At 42.6% G+C, this 23450-nt stretch overlaps 1 protein-coding gene across 4 annotated transcripts in view; it reads right to left on the minus strand.

Annotated features, from left to right (window-relative positions):
• Positions 1 to 605: 605 nt before the first annotated feature.
• LOC102063883 (tropomodulin-2) overlaps positions 606 to 23450 on the minus strand; it is a 35091-nt gene continuing 12246 nt past the window's right edge. For all 4 annotated transcript variants that reach the window (XM_074549354.1, XM_074549355.1, XM_005483344.4 and 1 more), the window contains exons 3-10: positions 22784 to 22940; positions 11759 to 11881; positions 10622 to 10708; positions 7819 to 7949; positions 7112 to 7219; positions 6697 to 6840; positions 6261 to 6405; positions 606 to 4279 (exon numbers count right to left, since the gene is read on the minus strand). In XM_074549354.1, the coding sequence (XP_074405455.1) occupies positions 4245 to 4279; positions 6261 to 6405; positions 6697 to 6840; positions 7112 to 7219; positions 7819 to 7949; positions 10622 to 10708; positions 11759 to 11881; positions 22784 to 22940 (930 nt within the window). In that variant the 3' untranslated portion in view covers positions 606 to 4244. The remainder of the gene's footprint in view (positions 4280 to 6260; positions 6406 to 6696; positions 6841 to 7111; positions 7220 to 7818; positions 7950 to 10621; positions 10709 to 11758; positions 11882 to 22783; positions 22941 to 23450) is intronic.

Below are 23450 nucleotides of genomic sequence, written 5' to 3' on the forward strand. Positions count from 1 at the left end.
CAGTATATTTCCTCATTTTCTTGAAGAGTCTCATCCACTTGTTTACATTGAGATGAAAAGAAGAAAGATACTGTGAGATTTCTACTGACATAAGTAAAGGTGGTCTTAAAATAGGTAGAAAAGATATTTTGTTTCTCCATGGGTTAACTGTGAAGTTCTCTGGGATTGTGGAGAGCAAATTGTCTGTGGGGAAATGACATTTCCTTTTCAATTGTCCTTATGCACCGTGCAGTTATGTGCATTTGGCAGCTCTTTTGTCATGCAGCACAGGTTCTAAGGGCCACGTTAACCGTATCATTAACTCAGTTCAGGCCTTTAGGCACCCTGCAATGCACTTGAGCCCCTTGAACCTTAGAACTGGGCATAATGTGAAAGAAATTGGTGTGTCTTGGCGTCAAATTCTAATGAGGTGTCACATGGAAATTGCTGAGACTCTGTGGAGAACGGAGGGCAGGAAATACCACCAGTCTCTCCACCTGAGACGGGAAGGGGAAATCCAGGAAAGCTGCAAGAGCCACAGAGGAGAAAGCAATTTAATCTGATATCATAGCAACAACGGGGGTTCGATTCAAGTCACAAACCCATGAAAAATTGCAAAATCCAAATCATTTGTGAAGGTTTATTTAGAAAAACCACAATGCTGGGGAGTCACTGTTACATAGCATGGTAATTCTCCTCCTCTTGAGCAATATGCACCACACCGTGCGCATGCAATTACTTTGTTCCAGAGCTAACACTGTCATTGATACATGTACACACATGGTCCTCAGTGCACACTACACTTCACAGGGATGGTAGGACACACACAAAGTTGAGCTTTTCCATGAAAAATCTGTATAAAAAATACAAACCAAACTGAAGCAGTCAACATGAGAAGCAATGTGCAAAAATAGACAGTTACTCCTGAATGTTTGCTTAAGAAAAAGGGACTCTTCTGTCCTTGTTCCCCATTCAGCATTGACAATGCCAGATGCCTGAAAGTAGGATATGAAATAACTGGTCGCATCCTGTCCCCCTTCATGTTAGTTGCAAAGGTTTTTAACCAGATAAATAATCCTGTATTTGTATTAAAATCTGCCTCCAAGCATCACCACTGTGTGCTGCTGTTGCATCCACCAGATATTTATATTGTTGGAATGTCTGACCTGGGACACTCAAGGCTGGTGAGAACCCAGGCCTTGTGTGGAGCACACAGAAGAGGCAGAACCAAGACATCTCTGGTCCCTGAGCCCCCTGGCAGGGGCTGGCAGCAGCTGCCTGCAGAGAACAGTCAGGGATTGGGAGCTCTGCTCACCCTGCTGAAAGGAGCTGGCTCCAGCTCCTGGCCGTGGAGTGCTCAGCTCTGCTGGCTCATGGTGGGGCTGGTGTGGGAGATGATCCCCCTGAGGCTCCTCCCTGCAGAGGAACCCTGGCTGTGCAAGGGGCAGGTGAAGGGATGGAGAGCCACAGAGCTGGGTACCACCCAGCCATGTACCTCAGTCCATGGTGCAAACTGGGGCTGCAGAACTCCCCTGGCTGTGTAAGGACATGTGTGGCTCTGAGCAAAGCTGTACAGACGCTGCAGACACCATGGAGCAGTCAGACCAGCCCATCCTTGTGAAACTGCTGCATGCAAACACCAACACTGTCAATGGCAGCTAAGACTAGAAATGGATTGCACTTGTTTCCCTTGAACGCAGACATGTACCACTAAGAAAGAAAAAATAACCATAAAAATATCTTCAAATGATTGATTGATAATTGGGATTCCCTTGGTTGGATTAAAGGAAAAGAAAAAGAAATTAGGGGCAGAGTGATTCCTATCACTGGAGGTTAGCAGTAACATAATCTTTAGGTGTTGTGGATGAGGATTCTTCCCACCCATAAAAATTCATGGTGCAAAGCCCAGTATTCCCCTTGTAATCCAAATGGTTTTTAAGGATTCTATTTGAGCCCATGCAGAGTTATGACTGTATTACAGAACTTGTAATTTTTTTTTCAATGGAAGATCAAAGTTTTTCACATCAAATCCTGCATGGATCCAGGGAAAACCTTAGCAAGGCTCCCCTGTGTGTTTTGTTTTTTACTTGCAAAGCAAAGGTTTCAGTTTATTCTGAGGAAGGGATAAGTGGAAATTGTAGAGACTTCTCAGGGAAGTAAACTGTGGCTTCTGCACTTTACATCCCAGCTCAGCAGACCACTTTAGCCAAGTATTTTAAGTGGGATTTCAGTGAGTGTTATTCACTTTGGACCCCACTACAAAGACCAGTACCCAACAGGAAGAACATTGCCTTGGACCTTCTCATTTCCCTTACAAAAGGCACAGAGGGAGGGTTCATCCTGTTAGCTCACACCTCAGCAAGGTGGCAACATCACTCAGGGAACTGTGCCAAGCATCACCAGGTCTCTGATCCCAGTGCCCCCACAGTCCCTGCTGGCTCAGGAGCATCCTGCAGTGACTGTGGTGTGCAGCCCTGTCTCAGAGATGCCACTGTGCTGCAGCTCTGGCTGCAGGAGCATTTCTGCAGCTTCCTGGAAGCTTGGGGTGTGTGACACACCTGACCTGAGCATCCCTAGGCTCTCACAGCACGCACCTCTGGCTGTTGGTCAGCTGTTGGCAGTGATACAACTGTGGCAGAGAGTAGTTTTAGATGGTGAATTACACAAAATGAAACATCAGACTGCAATCTTACTGAAATTTCAATGCTGTTGAGCATTGTGGTTAGCTGCTGCTCTGTGAGTGCTTCCCACTGGGCTAGGATAATTGTCCAGCACATCAGTTAAGGCCATGATTTAGCAAAGCATGTGCTTAAATCTGCCCTTATTCTAATAAGCACTTGTAGGGGAATAGAATATAAGAAAAAAAAAAGGTAGTGTAGAAAGTAATCTCACCCCTAAGGAGTTGCAGCTGGGCCAATTATCAAAGATTGGGAACAGGCCTGACTTTACCAGGCCACAGCTGTAAGCAATGGGAAGAAGATGCCATAAAAGAGTGGGGTGGCTGGGTGGGGAGGGAGCTGGGGATTAGTTGGCTGTTTTGTGAGGCAGAAAGTCAGTGCTCTGAGGAGATGCCCATGAGAAACACCAAGAAGGTATGGAACTTTTGTGATAGGGAGACAGCAGTATGGAACCCCTGTGATAAGGTGACAACAAGCACTGGCACAAATACTCATGTGCCTTGTGATACAGGGACAAAACTCAGCTGCAGCATGTGAATGTCAGTCATGTGGCTGTCCAAACTACCCCTTTAATGTATTTTTTTTTTCCCTGGTAGCACAGTGGCTCTCTTGGATTAAGCATTTAATTAATCTTCATCTAAAAGATCCTGAGAACAGTCCTATAATGCTAACAAATGTACATAAATACAGAACTAAAAAAGTCAAACTCATGGCTCAAAGCAAATATTGCTCAGAATACTTGTTTAGGTTAAGATCACTAGCTGTAAACTGTGCATTCTAGTAGCAAACAAAAACTCATTGGCCTAGGAAAAAAACCCAAAACATTCAATGTCTACAGGATTGGCAGTACTAATATTACTTTACAATGTGGAGTAAGAATAAAAAACATCAGTGTAACATTGCAAAATGATCCAGCTAACCTAAGCTGATGTAAACAAGTACGCTTTGACAATGTTTGCACGTCTAGGCGTGACCCTGCACGGGGAGCTGGGCGGGTGCAGACCCACCAGGGGGGACAGGAGCTGTTCCAAGGTGCTTCCAGCTGCCCAGGTCCCTGCAGGAGAGAGGCTCGGGGGTGGGAACCTGCAAACCTGTACTGGCATCACTAGCTCTACTCCTGGGAGCAGCCCTTTGCAGGATTCAGTTCAGCAGGACTATACACACAGGTAAGGATTATTCACAAACATAAGGCATTGCAGAACTTGGCCCTAAAATTTCTATTTTCAGCAGAGAATCCCTTATCCATATACAAGGTGATATTTTTATATATCAAAAAGTGTCTAAAATAAGGGTCAGAGTCACTATATATTATGCTCAGTAACACAGTTAAGATGCTGCATATTGGCTTCAGATACTGCAAACCATTTCCTTCATTAAAATCAAACCAACTATGGACCTTTCCAATAAGAATTAAATTAACCACAAAAATTAGGAATGAGCAGGCTCTGTTTTCAAGGTTAAAAGGAGAGACATTGACAGAAATCAGCAACTCCCATTGCAATAGTTTTCCAGCGCCTTCCCCTCTGAGCAGTGAGCACTCTGGGGCTGCAGTGGTGGTGGTCTCCAGTCGTGCCTGGTGTCCCGTGGCTACTGGCGCTCCCCTTCCACCCGCTTCTTGCGCACTGTGGGCAACAAGGAGAGTCAGCACTGCCTCCCTGAGGGCACAGACCCCCCCTCCCAGCAATGCAACCAGCACAGAAAGGAGCAGCTTCTGGGAAACGCTCACAAGAATTACCATAATCAATATGTACCATATACCATCATGTTCAACAAAATAATTGCACCCAAACTGCATTTTTTGTATCGCAGACTGTAAAATTTCACCAAAATTTCACATCAGTACATTTTCCACAAAAATCACATTCTGAGATAAAGGTTTTAGATGACTAAAGAATCACCACTTCCTGCACTTCCTTCCAGTGACTCCATTTAGATTTTATTACAGTTTTATTGTTCTTTTAAATGACCCTGTGTTCCAGCTAAATTGATACTGGTCTGCTCTAGTCTGCAGGGCTCTGGATTATTTAAGCTTTAGGCATCAAAAATTAATGACTTCTGTAATTGCACAGTGTATATTATGGGTGAGCAATAGTCATATTCTTTTAGAAAATAATTTGAAGTACTCTGAAGTACCAATATCTGTTAATATTGGCAAAACATATATTGGACCTTCAATTACCTGTTTAAACTTCACATGCTCTGACTGCATTTGATAATCAGTTAATTAACTCTGTTTTTTCACTGGAAACCACATAGGTTGAAGTTGCCATTTAGAAAAGCAGAGTGGTAAACCTTGTGTTATGGGCAGGATTATTCTGACAAGTGTGAATTTTTATAGCACTTAAGATACATTATACCTGGTATAGAGCAGGTTTAGTTGGGCAGCTTTGCTACTCCACATTCTAATAAAATGCATTGAGTCTTTTCTGACCTGGCCAGATAAGATTTGTGAGGTTCTCCTGTTTGTGTGATAGAAAATTTAGTGTCATGTCCTGCTTCTGATATTGAATGGCTGAAGCACAGAACAAAGCAGTAGAACTTGATGGATGAATGCTTTTCACCACAGAAAGTCAGTAACAACAATATATTACTAAACATCTCATTACTTTACGAAGAGGAGGTTTTTTTTTTTTAATCATGCCTTTTTGGCAAAAAGATTGCATTATTCCAAAGCCTGCGGTGTAGTATCAGTCATTTGTGTCTGCTTTCAGTGTTTTGTTAATTTATTTTATTGAATTCTTTTAGGAATTCTGTCCTACAAAATCTTGAACAAAACCAAACAACACAAACAGAGGAAAATAAAGATTAGGACATAAGTCTAATGACAAGTGGTGAAATAATGGGGAAAAAGGGTTTTTCTCTATTTGTAGATATTTCACATACTTCTGGGACTCTGATAGTTTTAGGAAAAATAGTATATAATTGGAATGCTTAGATATTGCTAAAATTTTCAAACCTCTAAAAGTATGCATGAAAGAAAAAGGTTTTAGCTCAACTTTTATCTTAGTTCCCACAAAGACATCATGGTTTGATACCCCAGTCTGAAGCAGAACTGATTAAAAATACAAAGTTAATTTCTTTTTTCCCCTTCTCACTCTAAATTTCTTCTGCCCAGTCAACTCCTGTATATTCTGTGTACTGAGGGCAGAGCATGTTACACTCAGGTGACACTTGCAGGGGTTTATTTTCTTTGCCTGTCCTTGGTCACAAAAGCAGGAGGGTCTGGTTTGCTCCCTTGGCTGGGCAGGCTGGACAACAAAGTCAGGGCTTCTGTGTCCTGTGAGAAAACAGGATGGGTTTGACTCCTCATTTACTGCCCAGAACAGCTGATAGAGCAGTGAGAAATTTAGGACACTCCATAGAAAAGGCTGAAATAACTCCCCAGAAGGAGCAGGAGAAAAATAGTGGCTCCTAATCCCAGTAAGATCTTTGCTGTTTTCTGCTCTAGAGCTGAGGAGCTTTGCCTCTCCCCTTACACGGAGCAGTGTGAATAACGCTGTGGTCAAAATTCCATCTGAATGAGCAGACAGGGAGAGCTGTGCCTGGGAAGGTCAGGGCTGGGCTCACACAAAGAAATGATGAGTAAATGCAGTGCCAGCTTACCCAGATCGTTGTTTTTAGTGATAGCTGCTGCTACCCTGGTTCTTGGACCTTGTTTTGTGAACTGGTATCCAAACTTGAGAATCCTGGAGTTCTCCTCCAGCATCTTGGCAATCTCCATCTCCACAGCTGTCCCAAGCTGCTGCCTCTGTTGGGGATGAAGTGTCCCCAAAAGAAAAGGAAACATTTGCATTCATATCAGAGAGAAGTAAGTGCTTGCATTTAAGTGCTGGGCTGCAAACTACAAAGAGAATCCCATCCCTGGGGATTTTGCCCTGGGTTTTGAGTAGATTTATTGAGAAGTTTTCCACCCTTTGGTTGCACTGACTGGGGACATGACTGAGCCACAGAGGCTGCCTTGACTCTGCCAGAGTCCCTGGTAGAACCCTCAAAATATCAAAAGAAATAAAAGTGACCTTCCCCAACATTCTCTCTTTACCTGGTTGTCAATTTTAATCTCTGTTAGGGATTCATTCTTTTTCAGTGCATCAATCAGTGCCAAAATCCCTGTCCCAGTGATGAAGTTGGATTCTACATTCAGACTCTTCAGTGTTTTGTTCACTTTCAACATATCTGCAAATGCCTGAAGGGGCAAAAAGAGGGAACATGAGAGAACATCTTGAAAGTTTCAGGGAATAGCAGGGAATCTGAAAAACAGAGCTTAGCATCAACAATAAATAAAGCATAAATATGCTTAGAAGAATGGAGAGGTAGATCAGAAGAGATTATATTTCTGCTTTTCATAGCCATAGGGAATTCCTGCAAGGGAAAATAAAGAATGTATCCTAAAGCAGACATGGACCTACTTAAAATTTGTTGTGGTTTTTTTATTTCCCAGTAATGTTGAAACTTACAATGGCTACGGGGTCATTGCTTCGAGTAGCTGCAAGACTGAATGTCTTCACATGTGTGTTGGTTTCCAGAGCTTTTGCAAAATCTTTCAGTGTTGGAATAGGAATATTCTAGGGTAAAAGACAAATCCAGTGATTAGGAAAGGCAATCACACTGCTGATTTTAATTATTATGAAACTGATTGATGAACAAGCACAATCTATGCAAAGGAAACACCCCTGCTGGTTTGAGGATGGTTTCCAGAGTGGGCACAGTGGCCCCCAGAGGCTGGAGGTGCCTGAGATGCCAGCACTGCCCAGAAGTGGGTCAGGCCAAGGCCAGCACGTGACCCTCTCTGAGCCACTTTCTGTTCCTCTGCCAGTTGTGCAGTCTCCAATGCCAGCTCCTCCTCCTCCTCCTGCCCGTGTGGGCTGATTGAATTTGGCCAGTGGTGATTGCACAGTACCCACGAGAGATCTTCCTTCACAATCTGCTGAGAAAGGCAGCCAAAGGGAGTCACCCCTGGGGCATTTAATCAGCATTTCATTCAAGATGATCAGGAACTGATGACCTTGGAGCCTCTACAGCAGTCCTTTCCCCACCCCTTCCCTGCATGCCCTGCTTTTTCTGAACAGTAAAGAGAGACAAAATATGAGGATAAAAGGCATAGGCTTTGGAAGTATTTGAATAAATCCTCCTATGATGACATGGACAAAACCACAGCACCTACCTTTATGTTGTTGAGATTAACTTCTGTGAGACTGGGATCATTTGCTTTTATCCTTTGTAAACTTGCTTCCACATTGGTTGGATTAGGTGGCTCCTCAAAGATGGGCTTGACCTTCTCACCTTTCACCACATCTGCAACACAAAATCCCATGAAATGTCAGCCTAGGAACAGGCACCATCCCTCTGGCTGTTCCATTCCCATTTAGGTTTGTACTGCAGCAATCCAGAAGGGTTTGTGAGAGCCACAAAACCTGCAGGTAGGAGTATGATCCCCATTTTATCCCTGCCATGCCCTCTGCACCCCCTGTGCACCCAGAGCTGGCACTGGAGCCTGAGGTCAGGCAGGCTGGGCAGCATTGTCAAGGGCAAACTCCTCCTTCATATAAAATCCCTGCACAATTAACTGCAGCCAAAGCAGCTTTGAAGAGTATTGTTTGGGATGTGATATACTGCAAGGGCTGCTTTGTACTGTGTCTAATATCTGCAAAGAAAGGTGTGCTCAGACCTTGCCCACTGTAGTAAGAAAATGTCCCTGCACCTAGGAATAGACTGTGCTACATAAAGCAACGAGAGCAGGAGGCCCCTCAGTTTCCTCCTCTCAGCTGATACTATCTCAGCTTACCATAAATTCAATTAGCCCTTGTAAAATTGCAACATCTGCACTTTTAAAATAATAAAACCATCAAAGCATGAAAAGTAAGTCTGCCTGCCAGCATCAAGATTTATGAAATCTTTGAGTAGTCATGTTCCAAAGAACTGTGGTATTTAGTGCTGGAAGCTATGAGCTATAAATATTCTCAGAGATGCATAAAAATCATAGCTTAGAACATAATTAGTACTTCCAATTCCCACACATACAATGGTGGAGATTAATTTATTAACCCTGACCTCCCAATCCACTAGAATGCTGCTGACCACAAGTGTGTTTGAATCCTTTTATTTCATGCTGCAGACAGGCAGAGGTCTTGAAGACTTGTGTTCAGTCTCAGTGTAGTAGTACACATTGCTGTTCATTGCAATGGGTAAAGGTTCATGTCATATCATGGCCAAAAGAAAACCACATCCAATTTAGGGTTCATACTCATAGTAGAGATGGTCATAGACAAATCTTGAGCTGGTTTTCACTCTGCTCCCTTTGATGCCAAACTTGTTTTTTACTAATTTCCTGAGAGACCTCACATATCCCTAAAAACTCTTCAGCCTTTCTAGGGAGCTGGGAATTGAAAACCACATGTAGAGAATTCACCTGGGATGCAAGGACAGAAAGTAAACAAAAAAAAGCAAAGCATTTTTTGCACTTGTGGCAACACCCTGCCAGATTGGGAGCAGGGCAGACACAAACACCCTGTCCTCAGGTTAGACATCACAGTGTACTCAGGCTAGAGCCAGGAGGAATTTTCATTTTCTACTTCTTGTTGCTTTCCATGAGTTTTTCTTGTTTCTTTAATCATGGTGCTGTTTTGCCACATTGATGAGCAAATTTTTACTGGAGCATTTCTCTTGGCTAAGGAAAGGTATTGCTTTTGGACCAAAGAATAGTGATGTGATGGTGATTTTCTGGTTCATAGGTCTGTGATTGGAGCATAGTTTAGCTGACTCACATAGCTGACTTTTTGACTTAGTGTAACAAAAATATTCTGAAATCTAGGAGGATTAGTAATGCAGGCAGTTGCCTGTTATGAGATAGATGGCAGCTCACACAGGGCCCCACTGGGAAGGCCTGCAGAGCAGCTTTATCCTGAGAAAAATGAAGTGACACGGTGTCCTGTCTGCTTCCCCACCTCCCCTTCAGCAATGGAAGATGGAAAGGAAAGCCCTTGGTACAGATAGCTGCTCTTCTCATGGCCTGAGAAGAAGAAAACATTTTTTGAGTACTGTTTCCCTAGGAGCGGGCATTCCACAGTTCCGTCTTAAAAAGCAAAGTTAAGCCCATTAGTTATCCAGGGCCTGGAGGTGACAAGCTGTGGATCAAGGCTTGGCAGCTCTCAAGGAAAGCTTGGAATTCAGATGCTCCATTTCTCCCTCCATCCAGCCTCCTGTGGGCTGCTGTGAGCTCAGATCAGATTCACCAAAGGTCTGTTTATTTAGTGCAAACATTTCTGGATTTGTTTTTAGTAACTGCAGCTGTTTCTCTTGGGGGATTTCCAGAATTATTCCATTTCCTGTGTCCCTAGGGAGCCACAGAACAGCACCCTTGGCACCATTGCCCCAGGAGCCAGGTGCAGGTGGGAGATCAGAGGCAGTGGCTGGGCAGGAGCACATCCAGGCAGGCTTTGCCTCCCTCTGAATGCAGCTCAAGGTGACTCTGGTCACAGATGTCACTCTGACAGGGATTCTGCCACATTTGAGTCCTTGTGGTTCAAATAACCACATTACTTATGGTTACAAGTAATTTTTCAGGTGTGTAAATGCAGGTACTTGGGGCAAAAGGGCCTGGCCTGAACTGCAGCCAATTCTTAGCCACAGCTCACTCGGTTTTCTGCCTGCTACCTAAACTGAAATGGAATGGAAATTTATATGTCTTGGCCTCTTAAATACTCCCACTCTTTCAAACACCTCTTCAGAGCCAGATACTGCTCTCTAGGAAAAGAAATTCCCTTAGGAATCATCTGTTTGTGTACTACTCTTGTTATAATGAATTTTAAGATCATATTTACTTTAAAAAAGTCACCTTTCATGATGAGTTAGATCAATCAAAGTTGGTTCCAGTGACATTACACTAAATTAGACCAACAGAGCCCACCTACAGCTGTAGAAGTCCCTCGAGATGACATGCAGCCCACAAGAGAAATCTGCTTGCTTACTTCTCACAATTCCTTTTCCATCTTTACCGCGGGCTCCTGCTTCATCAAATTTGGGGTTGTTGACCATGTTGTGCACTCCAAGAACAGCTGAAATGTGTAAACAGCAGCAAGAGGATACAATGTTAATGACAGGAGCACAGACTGCAGGAAAGTGTCTGCTACAAATTGTAGTTTAGTTCCCCAAACAAAACCCCCTTTATAAAATGCTAACTGTGTGCATCACGCCTGCTTGTAGGGAGAGTCCTTTGGGCTCCAAATTCTGGAGACACAGACACTTCCAATATAGATTTTTGAACAATCAAGTCAATGTAGAATGCATATCCCAGAAGTGCCAGCTGGAAGGAACCACTGCGGGTCATCCTGTCCAGCCTCTCCCTCAGGCAGGAGCGCTGCCAGCACTAATGAGGTCAGCCATGGCTTTGTCTGCTGGAGTCTGAAAACACCCAGGCATGGAAATCACACCACCTCCCTGTAACTTGTTTCAGTGCTACACTCCTAATCACTTTCCTTCCCTAATATACAACCTGAATTTCTTATTACTCATATGTTCCATTGTTTGGTGCATCTGAGAATCTCACTGTACATGTGATGAGCTTAATGCATTGCCATTCCCACCAGGGTTTCCAGTGGAAGCACATTGATACTAATGTGCTTGGAAAATAATCAGAGTGGTGAAGATACCCAGGTCTAATCACCTGGCAACCAATTTTCTCATTTAAGGGGTTAGATTCCAAATTTCCTCATGGATTCAGGATCTTTATCCACTGTAACAAGTTTATCTGGCTATTTGGGATGTCAGAGTTGAGAGGAGGTGGCTGCAGTATGTTACAAACAATGTGGATATAATGGGATCTGTCACTTCCATTACAGTGCCAGCACCCCAGCCTGCAGTGCACTGTCCACCCTTCCCCAAATCTCATGAGCTGCTTCATCTCCCCCCTGGCCTGACACATCAGCTTCTAGCAGAGAAGTCTGAAATGCAGCAGCTGCTGAGTGCTGCTCCAACCATCCTGGGCAATGTGTGACCCATGAGAGCAGCACAGGGGCCTGAGGGGCATTCATGGGACACTCCTGGTGGCAGGCCTGGCCAGAGCAGGGCTGCACATGTGGGAGGATCACATCTGTGTGTTTTCTAACCTGCAAGGTCATAGAGCTCAGTATCAGAAGCACTGGCCAGGGCCTCTTCCAGCTCTGGATCCAGGGTCACCTTCTCTTCCTTGCGTGTTTCCACGGGCTTCTCTTTAGGGATAAATATTTTGCCTAAGATAAAGAAAGAAAGCCAGAGTGAGTAATGAATTATTGGAACAGCTTCTTTGCCTCCTGGCAGCAGAGGAATAGGTCTGTGACAGTGGAACTGCTTGGAAATATTATCACATGCATGTTTTTCTCTTTCTTACTTGATGTTATCCTCCACACCAGGATCTTAATAAGTCTAAAAATAAAAGGTGCAGATTACTGCTCTGTGTTGGTGATTGTTATTTTAGGAATTTACTCTCAGGAGGAGTCCCAGCTGGGATTTTTCTGAAGGTCCTGTGTCCTTAAATAGGCAGAATCAGGTCTACACAAAAAGCTTGCAGAAATTTCATCCTTATATTTAAATGAGGCACCAGGAGCAGTTAAAACCATCCTACTGCAAGAATATTTCAGTTCATGTACTTCCATACATGATCCTGAAAGCTCAGCAAACCTGTTCTCTTCCAGTAACTCAGTTTAATTCCCAGCCCCTCCAGAGTATTTTCCCCTGTGTGTCTCCTAATGATCATTCACATAAATAGCCTTACCCTGATCATTTGTGCAGGTCTGAAAAGTCTGAACTGAACCACATGTTGCCCAAGAAAGACTCCTAGCATATTTGTTTCGCTCTGTATCCTGCTGAAACCTTTGGGTTAGCAGATATGTGTTTCCATGCAATATTCCCCCAAGACTGAGGTCATTGGCCTGTCTGCTGAAATGGGGAAAATGCAGGATAAATCCAGGAACAGCACAACAAGTTCTACAGCTCCTTCAGGCTGCTATGGTGGTTAACCTCAGCACTGGGATGATGTAACTGCAAATTGGAGTCAGAGCTGGAGCTGCACTCCAGGCACCAGCACTGCTGGGCTTTTTCCCACTCAGCTTTCCTGAGCAGCCCCCACAGCCAGGGCAGGGCTGGATGATGCCCCAGGATCAGACAGTGCCACTGCTCCAATAATTGAGGGAATTCCCATGATCTACTGTCCCCTGTGCCATTGTTCCCCTCACCTTGTCCTTAACAACTCCTTCTCAAGCAGGCTTTAATTAATCCTGCTGCAATGATGATCTTTGGTGCAGGCAGCTTTGGCCACTGTCAGCTTTAAATTTTCATTTTGTGCAGCTTTTAACACTCTAGAAATAATGCTTGAAGCATTACATCTAGTCCTGTGGCTTTCTGAAATGTCTCTAAAATAGTTTAATTTTAACTCTATTAGTCATCTTGTTACCATTCATGAATGCAATTCTGATATTTAGTACTGAATTACAGAACCAGGGCCTCTGGTTTTTTCAACACTTCTGTGACTTCATTTTTCCCCATTATGGTCCAAGGCATCATTTTCATGTAGTAATTTCCAATTCATTTATACCTTTTCTACAAGTTTGGCTACAGCCATTTTTATGCTGTCAGCTTTCATGACACAAGTCACTGAGTAATCTCAGAAAAAGCTTTAATTGATATTTCTGAAACTCTGGCAAGGTTTATGGATACATGATTCACATTATTTACCTTAGAGATATTTCTACCAAGGCTAAACTGCTTCTGAGTAGAAATTGGACAAAAAATGATGCAGAAAGTCAAAGTAGTATCACGGTATGATTTATTTTTCATGTGATACTTTAAGTCAGTTATCTTTTTAGAAAAGGCTTCAAGAAGATAAAAGCCTTTGGTGGGTGAAAGGTAAGGACCATTTTAACTGTGACTGCATTAGGTCACAGCAATTAAGGACAGCCATCCCAGCGGCATCAAACAAAAATCAAGTGGAAATCTGGGGTAAGAAACACTACAAAGATGGGTCAGTCATGCTCTACAGATTACCAGCAGCACAGCTGGGCAGGTTTCAGACCTTCTCCGTGCTACCACCTAACCTGAAGTGTTGGATGGCAGCACCATCCAGACACCACTGACCAAGACTTAACCTGATGCCAGCTTGACTTAAGGAAAAAAATTCATTACTGTGCTGAGGCTAGAAAACCAAAATCAATCAGAGTATCTGAGTAAGCAATCAATAGTGAGGAATACTGCCCAGAAAGGGTTTTCCTTTGAGATCCCTGGTGATTCTACATGAGTTTCAAGTATTCAGTAGGTTGTTTGAGATATGGAGGCAATCTTTATCCTGACTGATAACGCTGTTCTGTAGCAGCAGTTCCACATCTCCACCAGGCAGGGAGTGATTCTCCCCAGACCCAAACCCCAGTCACACTTTTAACAAACACTGATCCAAGTCTGTGCTTTCACACACAACATTGTAAAGGGACACAGGACCTTGGGTTTGGATTAAATTGGGCACAATATGTGGTGTATTTGGTCTTTAAGGACTTTGGATATGTGAAGGTCAAGTGCCTTGCATAGCAAGAAATCAAGGGGTAATGGAAGCCTCTAGAGGCTCATACCTTTGCTATACAGTTCACATATATAGGAATACAATTTCAAACATTTGTTTCAGGCATATGTAATTCTTGGATACCAGCCTGAATCTCGTTAAATGTGTATATGATCCCCAATGATAGCTTCATTTAATGCATTCTCAGCAAATGTTTCAGAAAAAAAAGTTCTATTCTAGGTTCTATGAAATATTCAAAGGGGCAAGGTCATGTCAAAGACAGTAATATATATCTTTAATGTATGTGGGTCTTGCTGGCATCCAGTGGTGTTTAAAAATATTCATTTTACTGCTATCTAGATAAGAACATTCCACTGTGAAGAGATGCTGTAGCACAGCAGATGGAGGTTAGAAAACCTCCTGTATTTAGCGTGTTATTAGCAATTTATTACCTGTCCATAAAACCTGTGTGTCTGTTTATAGACAGCTGTCAACCAGTTTTCCTTGATTATTTAAGGACAGAGTTTAAAGATTCAGGAGGTGTCTCCTAGTCCCACATCTACATTGTAAATTCATTATCCAGTGCATCATGGAATTCACTGACAAAATAAAATATGGATTGTGGCTTCCTTGATTCAATGGTCCAACTTTAAATTTATTACTTGGAAGAAGCCTTGGAGGAATAGTGACATTTTATTATTATAAAGTGAGATTTATGAAGAAAGGCTGCTGCTCTTGGTGTTCTTTATATTCACACTGTGGTTTAGAAGGTACTTCTTTATTATTACTTTATTCTATCTGGTATAATTAATGTTGGCTGTGCTATATTTTGCCTCCAGAACATGCTAATGTTCTGTGCTAAGTTTTAATAGTAATAGCTTAACTTTCTACCAATGAAAAACAGTGACAGAAGTTCTGTTTATACATAACTTGAGCTACTTTGTTGTTAACAAGACAAAAGTAACCACACTTCTGTATAAGAATAATTTTTTTTGTTTGTTTTACTGAAGTAAAATATAATTTTATTTTTACACAAGCACAGAAACCCAAAGTGTGTGGAATCCCAAGTGCTTTCTTTCGGTGTGAAATTTTAAGTGTTCATCACTGCAATTCTCCCCTTCCTTTGGTCAAACTGGGCCAAAAGTGTCTGGGGTGCCCTGGGGGATGGCTGAGGCAGCTGATTACAAACCAGGGCCTTGCTGAGTGTGAGTGCAGTGAGCAGAGTTTTGTCTTGGCTCAGTTTAACAGCAGAGCTACTCCTTTTCACCCACTGCAGAAACAAGACTTCTATTGAGACTGAAATAGGAGATAGCTTTCCTCAAAAGAGGCTACAGAAACAAAATCCATTGACAGCCAGAGGGAAGAGGATTCAGAGGAAAGCACTACAGAGAGACACAGAAATGTGGACCAAGGTAAAAGGAAAGTAAATTCTCAATTAAAAAAAAAGAAATTCACTGGGAACAGACATGAAACCATAGATCTCATTTTGCCACTAGGCTCAGCCAGGTTCTCTTTTCCTGCATTGTGCAAATGCCCCCATTAAAGCAATGCCAGAATAAAACAAGGAAATGAGATTTCTACCTTCTTATACAGTAATAATTAACTACCATATGCACATCTATGGGAGGATTTTTTAAGGATATTGACTTAGTTTTATGATAAAATGCATTTTCTGCCATAATTGTAAAACAATAATGTACTTTCTTTTCCTATATAGTGTAGCTCAGATTATTGTATTTTCAAGAAAAGACCTGGTTACACTTACTACTTCTGACTTCTCAATGAATCACTGAGCACAGTGAGTGCCTGTTTGTTCTCAATTACAGAATGCTACACTGACCTTGGGAGTGAAATTCAATAATCCTGGAAATCTGCCTTGCCTAAATCACAGGCACCTGATTCACTTTTTTCATTTTACACTGTTCTTTTCTGTTGATGCTTTCTTAAACACTTCCCTACAAATATTCTATAGAAATGGAGCTAAATTAGTTCTTACCAAGGATAAATTTGTATTATGAAGAAGAAAACACACCAGGTTCAAGTAAGCATGAAGCTGAACACCAGCAGTAATAAAAATGCAATATCATAATTGTTGTTGTTCTGTTGCTCCTGGATTAGTGTCAGCATATTCTATGCCTTAAAAATTATGACAATGGACTAGGAAGGCTGCAGAGATAAGCATTCCAAAGTTGTTAAATCTATTGTGCATAAACACAAAAAGTGAACTCAAGTTGCACTGGTATCCTTGGCTTTGATCAGCATGCTGTGATGCTGCCACTGCAGCAATACCCTTCAAAGAGCTCTCCTGGAAAGTATGCTGGCTCAAACAAAAATAAACCAAAGCCAACATGTACTCTTTTAAAACAGAAGGAAGCCCAGAATTTCTTCAGACCCTCACATGGATTATCAAAAGTTAGCAATCCAGTATCCTGGATTCTCACTCGACCAATCCAGCAGAAAGCTCCATGTCTGATGTGGAATGGTGCTAGAGGAGGAAGAAACTCAAACTGTGCCGCTGCACTTCAGGTCCTTTTGGACACCAAAGACCTTTGAAACATGGGCAGAGCTGAATATCACACGAGTTATGTTCCCTTCTGGCCTCTTTTCTCCTACCCAGCACATTCTTCTTCTCTTTTCCTTTTCTCATTCCCCCCATCCCCTATGTCTCCTGGTTTTGAAAATCTTTGAGTCCTGACCCTTCCCACCACCTCCCTTTCTTCTGCCCTCCCTTCCTTACCACTGCTCTCCTCTACAGCTCCTTTCCCCAGAGCTGCCACATCCAATCCTTCATCCTGGAATATTCACACAGCTCCTCAAACCCCCCCTCCACCTCTGCCCCAGTCTCTCTGCTGGCTCTTTGCTCTTTTTTCTCCTTTACAGTGCCCTTACAAAGGGAGGGGAGGTCTGTCAGAGCAGGAGGGAGCCTCCCTGCCCTTGGTCCTGGTGTGACATGGAGGAAATTCCTCTCAGATGAGAATTTCAAGAGCATCCTGAGAGCCCAGCCATGCCAGGATCCTCTGGGCACTGCTGAGCTGCCACAGGAGCTGGAGCAGCACTCACTCCAGGGGGAATGCTTGCAGAATGCTACAACAAACTGGAAACACAAGAAAGCACAATATTTTGAGGATGCCAGACTTGAGTATATTTCCCTGGGGATTCCATTTCAAGTCTTCTCTTCAAAGCATGGAGGCACTGCAGGTCATAAAAAAAATCAGCTGGAAAAATTTGCTCTAGATGGATAAAACAATGTGTTTTCTCCTAATCTTGTTCTTGGAAGCAGCTAAGTCCTTTTTGCTGACACTTTCCAAAAATCCAACTCGAGGCAGCCTCTCAGCATGGGAAATTTCACTGTGAACTGTGCGAGTTTGGCAAAGTCACGAGTGACTAAAACAGAGTCTTAGAAAAGCAAGCAGTGAAAGGCACTGGCCAGAGCCATTACTGTCAGCAAGGCTTTCCATGCCTTAAGAGACAAACATCAGCTCTAAATTTAGGCCTTAAAGAATAGGGAAAAGGTGGCAAAAATTTAAACAAACCATTTAGGCATTGGGGGTGAAACGAATGCCATGTCAATCCCAGAAATGTGTGTCTATAATAAACCCTAACTTTTGAAAGCAGTCTGTTAGACACAGGGGAATTGGAACTCATTAGCATCCACTCTAACACTCTGACCTTCTGGAAATGACTGTCCTTATTACTGCTGCTGTGTACTGATACTCTGCCTGGCACAGCAACACATGCAACATGGATGGCCACTGCCAGAGCAACTGAAAACACAGGTTTGGCCAAAAGTTCTCTGGTACCTTCTTCCCTTTCCCTTTTATCAATCAGCTGAAAATGTTAGTATTTAATCACATACCAGCATGTTCCCCTTCTCTTTCTAGCCACAAATAATAATAGCCCAATCCACTGGAGTTTTTTCATGCCTTTGATGAGAACTGGATGGGATCCAAAATGAAATGGTTTGGCAAGGAGCAGAAGACTGTGTAGAAAACAGGGACAGTGGTGAAGGGTTGAAACAGCAATCCTTAAAGAAACCTTTCATGGCTAATGACATTTCACAACAGAAGAACTTTTTTTAATTGTGTTTCATTAGTACCATACAGTTCAGAGAAGCCCTGCAAGAAAGCAGAAGCAGAAATGCTGTTCCCAGTTGATGTCTGTGCCACAGCAGGACTCAGCTCTCAGCTGAGGTCAGACTGAGGTACAGACTGCAGAGAAAACAGCGCTGACAGAGCTCTGGAATACTTTGTGTCTGCACTGCCCCTCATGTTCCCTACATTTTCTTTATATTCCTTGGTCATTCATGAACTTGAAAATGATACTTCAGTGATGGAAGTCTGATAGCCACCTGTCCCAGCTATATGTGTCAAGTGAGTCACCTGGACTTAAGTACAACCCTAAGTAACTTCCACAGACCATCAGGTTCTATGTAAGGATTTCTAGAACATCTGTCCTGAGTAGGAACAAATCCAAAATACGCAAAATAAACACTTACAAACTGCCCATCACCATGGCCCAGTTATCAGCCCTTACTCTGCCTACACTGCTCATTACTGACACACATCTGTGTTGCACAAGAGCTCCTGAAAGCCACCAGATCATGTCAAACCACACCATGGGCATTCAAATGAAGTGCCCAGCCCTGACTTGCATTAGGGAGGATGTGGGTAAAGCAGCCTGAAAACATTTCTCAGTGGCCAGCTTAGGGTGTGAGCCTGTGATCATTCCAGCCCTGGTTTGGGCAAACCTTGGGTCTCCACTGAAATGTGAGATCCCTCCCATGCAGGCTTAAATCCTTTTTGTACAGCAATTAATGAAGTACATCACCAAGCTGCAATATGGCAGAGGCCCAAAACCCTAATGCATTCCATACATTTGATTGTTTTTGCCAAACCTCTCCAACCTCTTGAAACCACAATTACAATCAAAAACAAGGCAACTCCCTGCACAATCAACCCCCCCTTGTCTGGGGCTCATATTTAACATTTCCTGTGCTTTAACCATTCTGCATATCCCTGTCAGCTCTGGAATTTGGTTTAGCTTGTTTCTAGGACAATTAAAACCTTATGGTTGCTCAACATTCAGAGACCAACATAGGCAACTGAGTTTTTGTCCTTCAGCAGCTGCTTGGTATTGCTTCTGGGTCAAGAACTCTCTAATAAAATATTAAAAACAAAAAAAGAGAGTAGATAAAAAATCATCACAGTAGATAAAAAATAACAGTAGATAAAAAATCATCATGTACCACATGCTGGTCTGGAAGGAGGATATTTTAAGCTCATTTTCAGCTCATCAGTGAATTTCCAAGTTTTAGCTTTGTATGATAACTGTAAGAACTGTAAGAAATGTCACTTTGCATTTAGCAGAAGCATCCCACTTCCTAAATTTGAAAAAGTAAATGCTTTCCCAGCGGCAGACAAATATCATAGTACAAAACACTGACAGAAGTTCAAACAACACTTGACATACTCTAATCCTACTGACACACAAATATTCTTAGGTCATAAATACCAAATGGCAAATTGGCATCAATTCCTCCCAAATATACACAACTGGATGCATTTTAGAGCTGCTTGAGAATTTAATTTTTAACTAGCAGAAATAGCATCAAATTAATTTGGAATTATTTACAGAATGGCTACATTACAGTGCATTTCGAGTGTAAAGAAATAATTTAACAGAAATCTATATAATATAATCATATAAATATTTACCAATCTGCAAATACATCTTAGAGACCATCAACGTGCAGAAGATGAGAAATAAGATTTTCCTCAAGAGATATCCTTCTTTAGAATTCTTCTGAGGACACATTTTAGAAATTTAAATTATTTTTCCTGAACTAATTACTGAGCTTTGGAAGAATACTAATTATTCTCCAATTAGAGCATCTAGCATGTGGCATCAGATTTGAAAATGTCTTTCAGGATTGCTTTGTTCCCTTGCAGAAATATCTTCTTATAAGTGTAAAAAAAAAAAAAGTAATTTCTATTTTAATACAGCCATCCTGTTTTGGTTTTTTTTCAATTGAGAGTGTCAAAATGAGTCACACTGCAGTTACAAGCATAGATTCTAAGATCCAGGAATAGCCACACATGGACTTTGTAGAACATCCATCACGTTTTACCAATTAGCAGCAAATTAGCAGGTTTATCATAGAACCCATGGGAGGATTTCAGTGCATCTGGCAGATGGAGATTGCAGCTATATGTTTTATAAGGCTCAGCTGCTGCATTGCTGCAAGTTTGCTGCATTGGAGGTGTTTCTGTAGGACACCTCCTGCCAAGCCACAGAGGGGCAGCTGGACTCACACTCCAGTACCAATTCAGGATATGCCAAGCTCAAAATAAACAACTTTGTTCTCAAAGTCAGTTCCCTTAAAGCAGCACAAAAATGACACTGTGCACTCAATTGTCAAGGTACTGGACCTCATCAGATCTCAGATTAATTCTGTTATTTCTAACCAACAAAGAAACAAAGGGTATTTTCATAGCATTTGGCCTCTGACTTCAAAGAAAATGTAGTATAATTCTGTGTGTTTAGATTATAATTGTAAAATGACTGCAGAAATCACAGAACACATGCTTGTTTTCATTAGACTTAATCTGCTAAAGCTGATACTAAGGATTTTGTCATGAATTTGTATTGTACAAAGAGGAAATTAAGGGAATAATTCCTGTAGCCTAAAATGCTGTCATTACCTTATAATTGTAATAATTCTTGAAATTGTAATTTTGAAGTAAATGAACACAGTGAATCAAAAGCCAAATTAAGAACAGCTTTAAACGCTAGGAGGGCTGCATTCACTCTGTGCTCAGGGGGAAGTGAAATGTGTGGTTGGTTGTGTTTGCAAAGCAGTGGCATTTCCACACCAGAGACACCAGGAATTAATAAGCAGAACTCATAAGCACTTTAAGGGCATCTGGAAGCAAATGTAGGAATAATGTTGCTCCAGCTCCATCAAAAGAAAGCTGAAATGGAATAAACAGCCCAGTGCATACAGTACCTCTGTCAGGGACAATGCAGGGACTCATTTTGTACAGATCAAGGGCCAGTCCTATGGGTATGTACCATTCCATACACTGCTGGGGTTTGTGCACTGATGTTTCAGCCTTATCTGGAGATCTCAGATATAATACAGTGAAAACTGCAAAATTTTAACCTTAAATCTGTAAATATCAGTAAAGTGAGACATGACTGGAGGTGTTGGTATAAATACCTGGAGGCCTGCAAGCAGTGACTTGTAGTGCTCTGACCCAGCATGGGTAGGAGACTGAAAACAATTGGTAACAAATCCATACTGCAGTAAAGTGCTTTCCTTCCTGCACAGTGTGTGCTTGACCTCTCCTGCTACTGGCAGTCCTGCCCTCTCACTGCATGTCAGGGGCTCACCATCAGCCCTCTGAAGAGCAGTGTGTGGGCATTTTGATGGGGCAAAAAGTAGGTTAAAGAAAATGCTGCATGGAAAAATGACACATTGATCAGATCTAGCTGGAAAATGTCTCATTTGTCTGAAATCATTGTTTCAAAGACTGAGAACACAATGTAATGATAGTAACAACTCCTGGCCTATGAAATGTTGTATAAATAACATTTTACATCTTTGGTAATTGTACATAATTAAAAAAATACTGCCCTTGAGTTTCTTGAAGTATTTGCTTTCCCTTAAGCAGATCCCATTGAAATAATGGCAAATGCATTACATAGCCAGAAATGGACCCAGACATAGGAAGTTCCTTCTTGAATGAAGGGGTTGCCTGAGGCCAGCATTTTTGTCCCCTTTTTATAAACAGGGAAAAGGAGTTAGTGGTACTAAAGGAATATTGTTTGTTTAAATTATGACTGTTCCTGCCCTGAGGTTATCTTACCAGTGTTTAAATTATTAGAATTAGGTTTTCCTGGTTTTCCCCTTTTTTTTTCCTGTAGCTGTAGGACAAGGGTAGCAGGGAAAGTGTCTGCATGAATAGCATTGCCAGATGTGATAGTAAACAAGTGGAAAAATACTTATTTTTTGTAACTGCATTCCCTGAGCTGTTACGTACAGCAGCTGTAGGCAAGACTCACTCAGAAAGGCATTTATGTGTTTGCTCCTGAATGCCTCCCCCACTCAACACCCCTGCATGGCCTAATGCTTAACAGGGAGCAGTCCCTGTGGGGCTGGTGAGGGCACCTTTGTGCTTGAGTGCACCCAGAGGCACTGGCTGAGCAGGGAGCTGCTGCCCGAGCCCTTGGCTGCACTGGTGCTCCTGGTGCTGTAAACCCAGTTAATCTGGGCATTAACCCAGCACAGACCATGGATCTGCCACTAGGACAGGCCATGGATCTGCCACTGGGACAGGCCATGGAGCTGCCACTGGGACAGGCCATGGAGTTGCCACTGGGACAGGCCATGGAGCTGCCACTGGGACAGGCCACTGGGACTGCAGAGCAGTGAGGCAGACACTGGAGCAGCTGAACCAGCCCTTCCCCTTCTGCTGCAGCAGCTCCAGCTCTGAATGCAGCCTCGCCCTGCACTGCAGAGCCCCAGCTCTGGTGTACCCAGCACACTGCACAGAGCAGACAGCAGGGACTCTGTTTGTCTGTCTGCTGCCCAAAGCATGGCCAGTACCTTTCTTTTCCCCCGTGAAGGGCACGAAGTCCTCTCTGTCCTTGTGCTCCAAGGCTTGTTTCTCCAGGTAGGAGAGCAGGCGCTCTCTGTCGAAGGGGCCCGTGGCGGCTTTGGTGGTCTGGTCCTTCTGCCGGAATCCCGCTGGGAGCAGGGCATTCTGTGAGAGACAGGGCAGGGAAAGGACACAGGCAGCTGCACACTCTGCTCCACACCTCATCTCAGGGGTTCACAAGTGAAATCATGCTTTGCATAATGCTCTTGGGTGACAGCAGTAACACACGTGACCCAAACGTAATCATGAAATCCAGCACATCATTCAGTGTTCTTGACTTACTACCCACTTGTCACAGACATATTTTATGAAAAGTCCTTTCATTAGGATTTTTTCTCCTGAGAAGCTGAGAGGCCTCAGAAACGAAATGTAAACAATAATTATTTGCTGCTGTGGAATGCAACAGGAGCATCTTTGATTGGTCTCATATAGTTGTTTTTAATTGATATCCAATCACAGTCCAGCTGTTTCAGACTCTCTGGTTAGTTACAAGATTTTATTATAATTCAATTCCTTTCTATTCCTTGCTAGCCTTCTGATGAAATATTTTATTCTATTCTTTTAGTACAGTTTTAATGTATCATCTTCTTTTAATACAATATATATCATAAACTA

This window comes from Zonotrichia albicollis, chromosome 11, assembly GCF_047830755.1.
Source record: "Zonotrichia albicollis isolate bZonAlb1 chromosome 11, bZonAlb1.hap1, whole genome shotgun sequence".
NCBI lineage: Eukaryota > Metazoa > Chordata > Aves > Passeriformes > Passerellidae > Zonotrichia > Zonotrichia albicollis.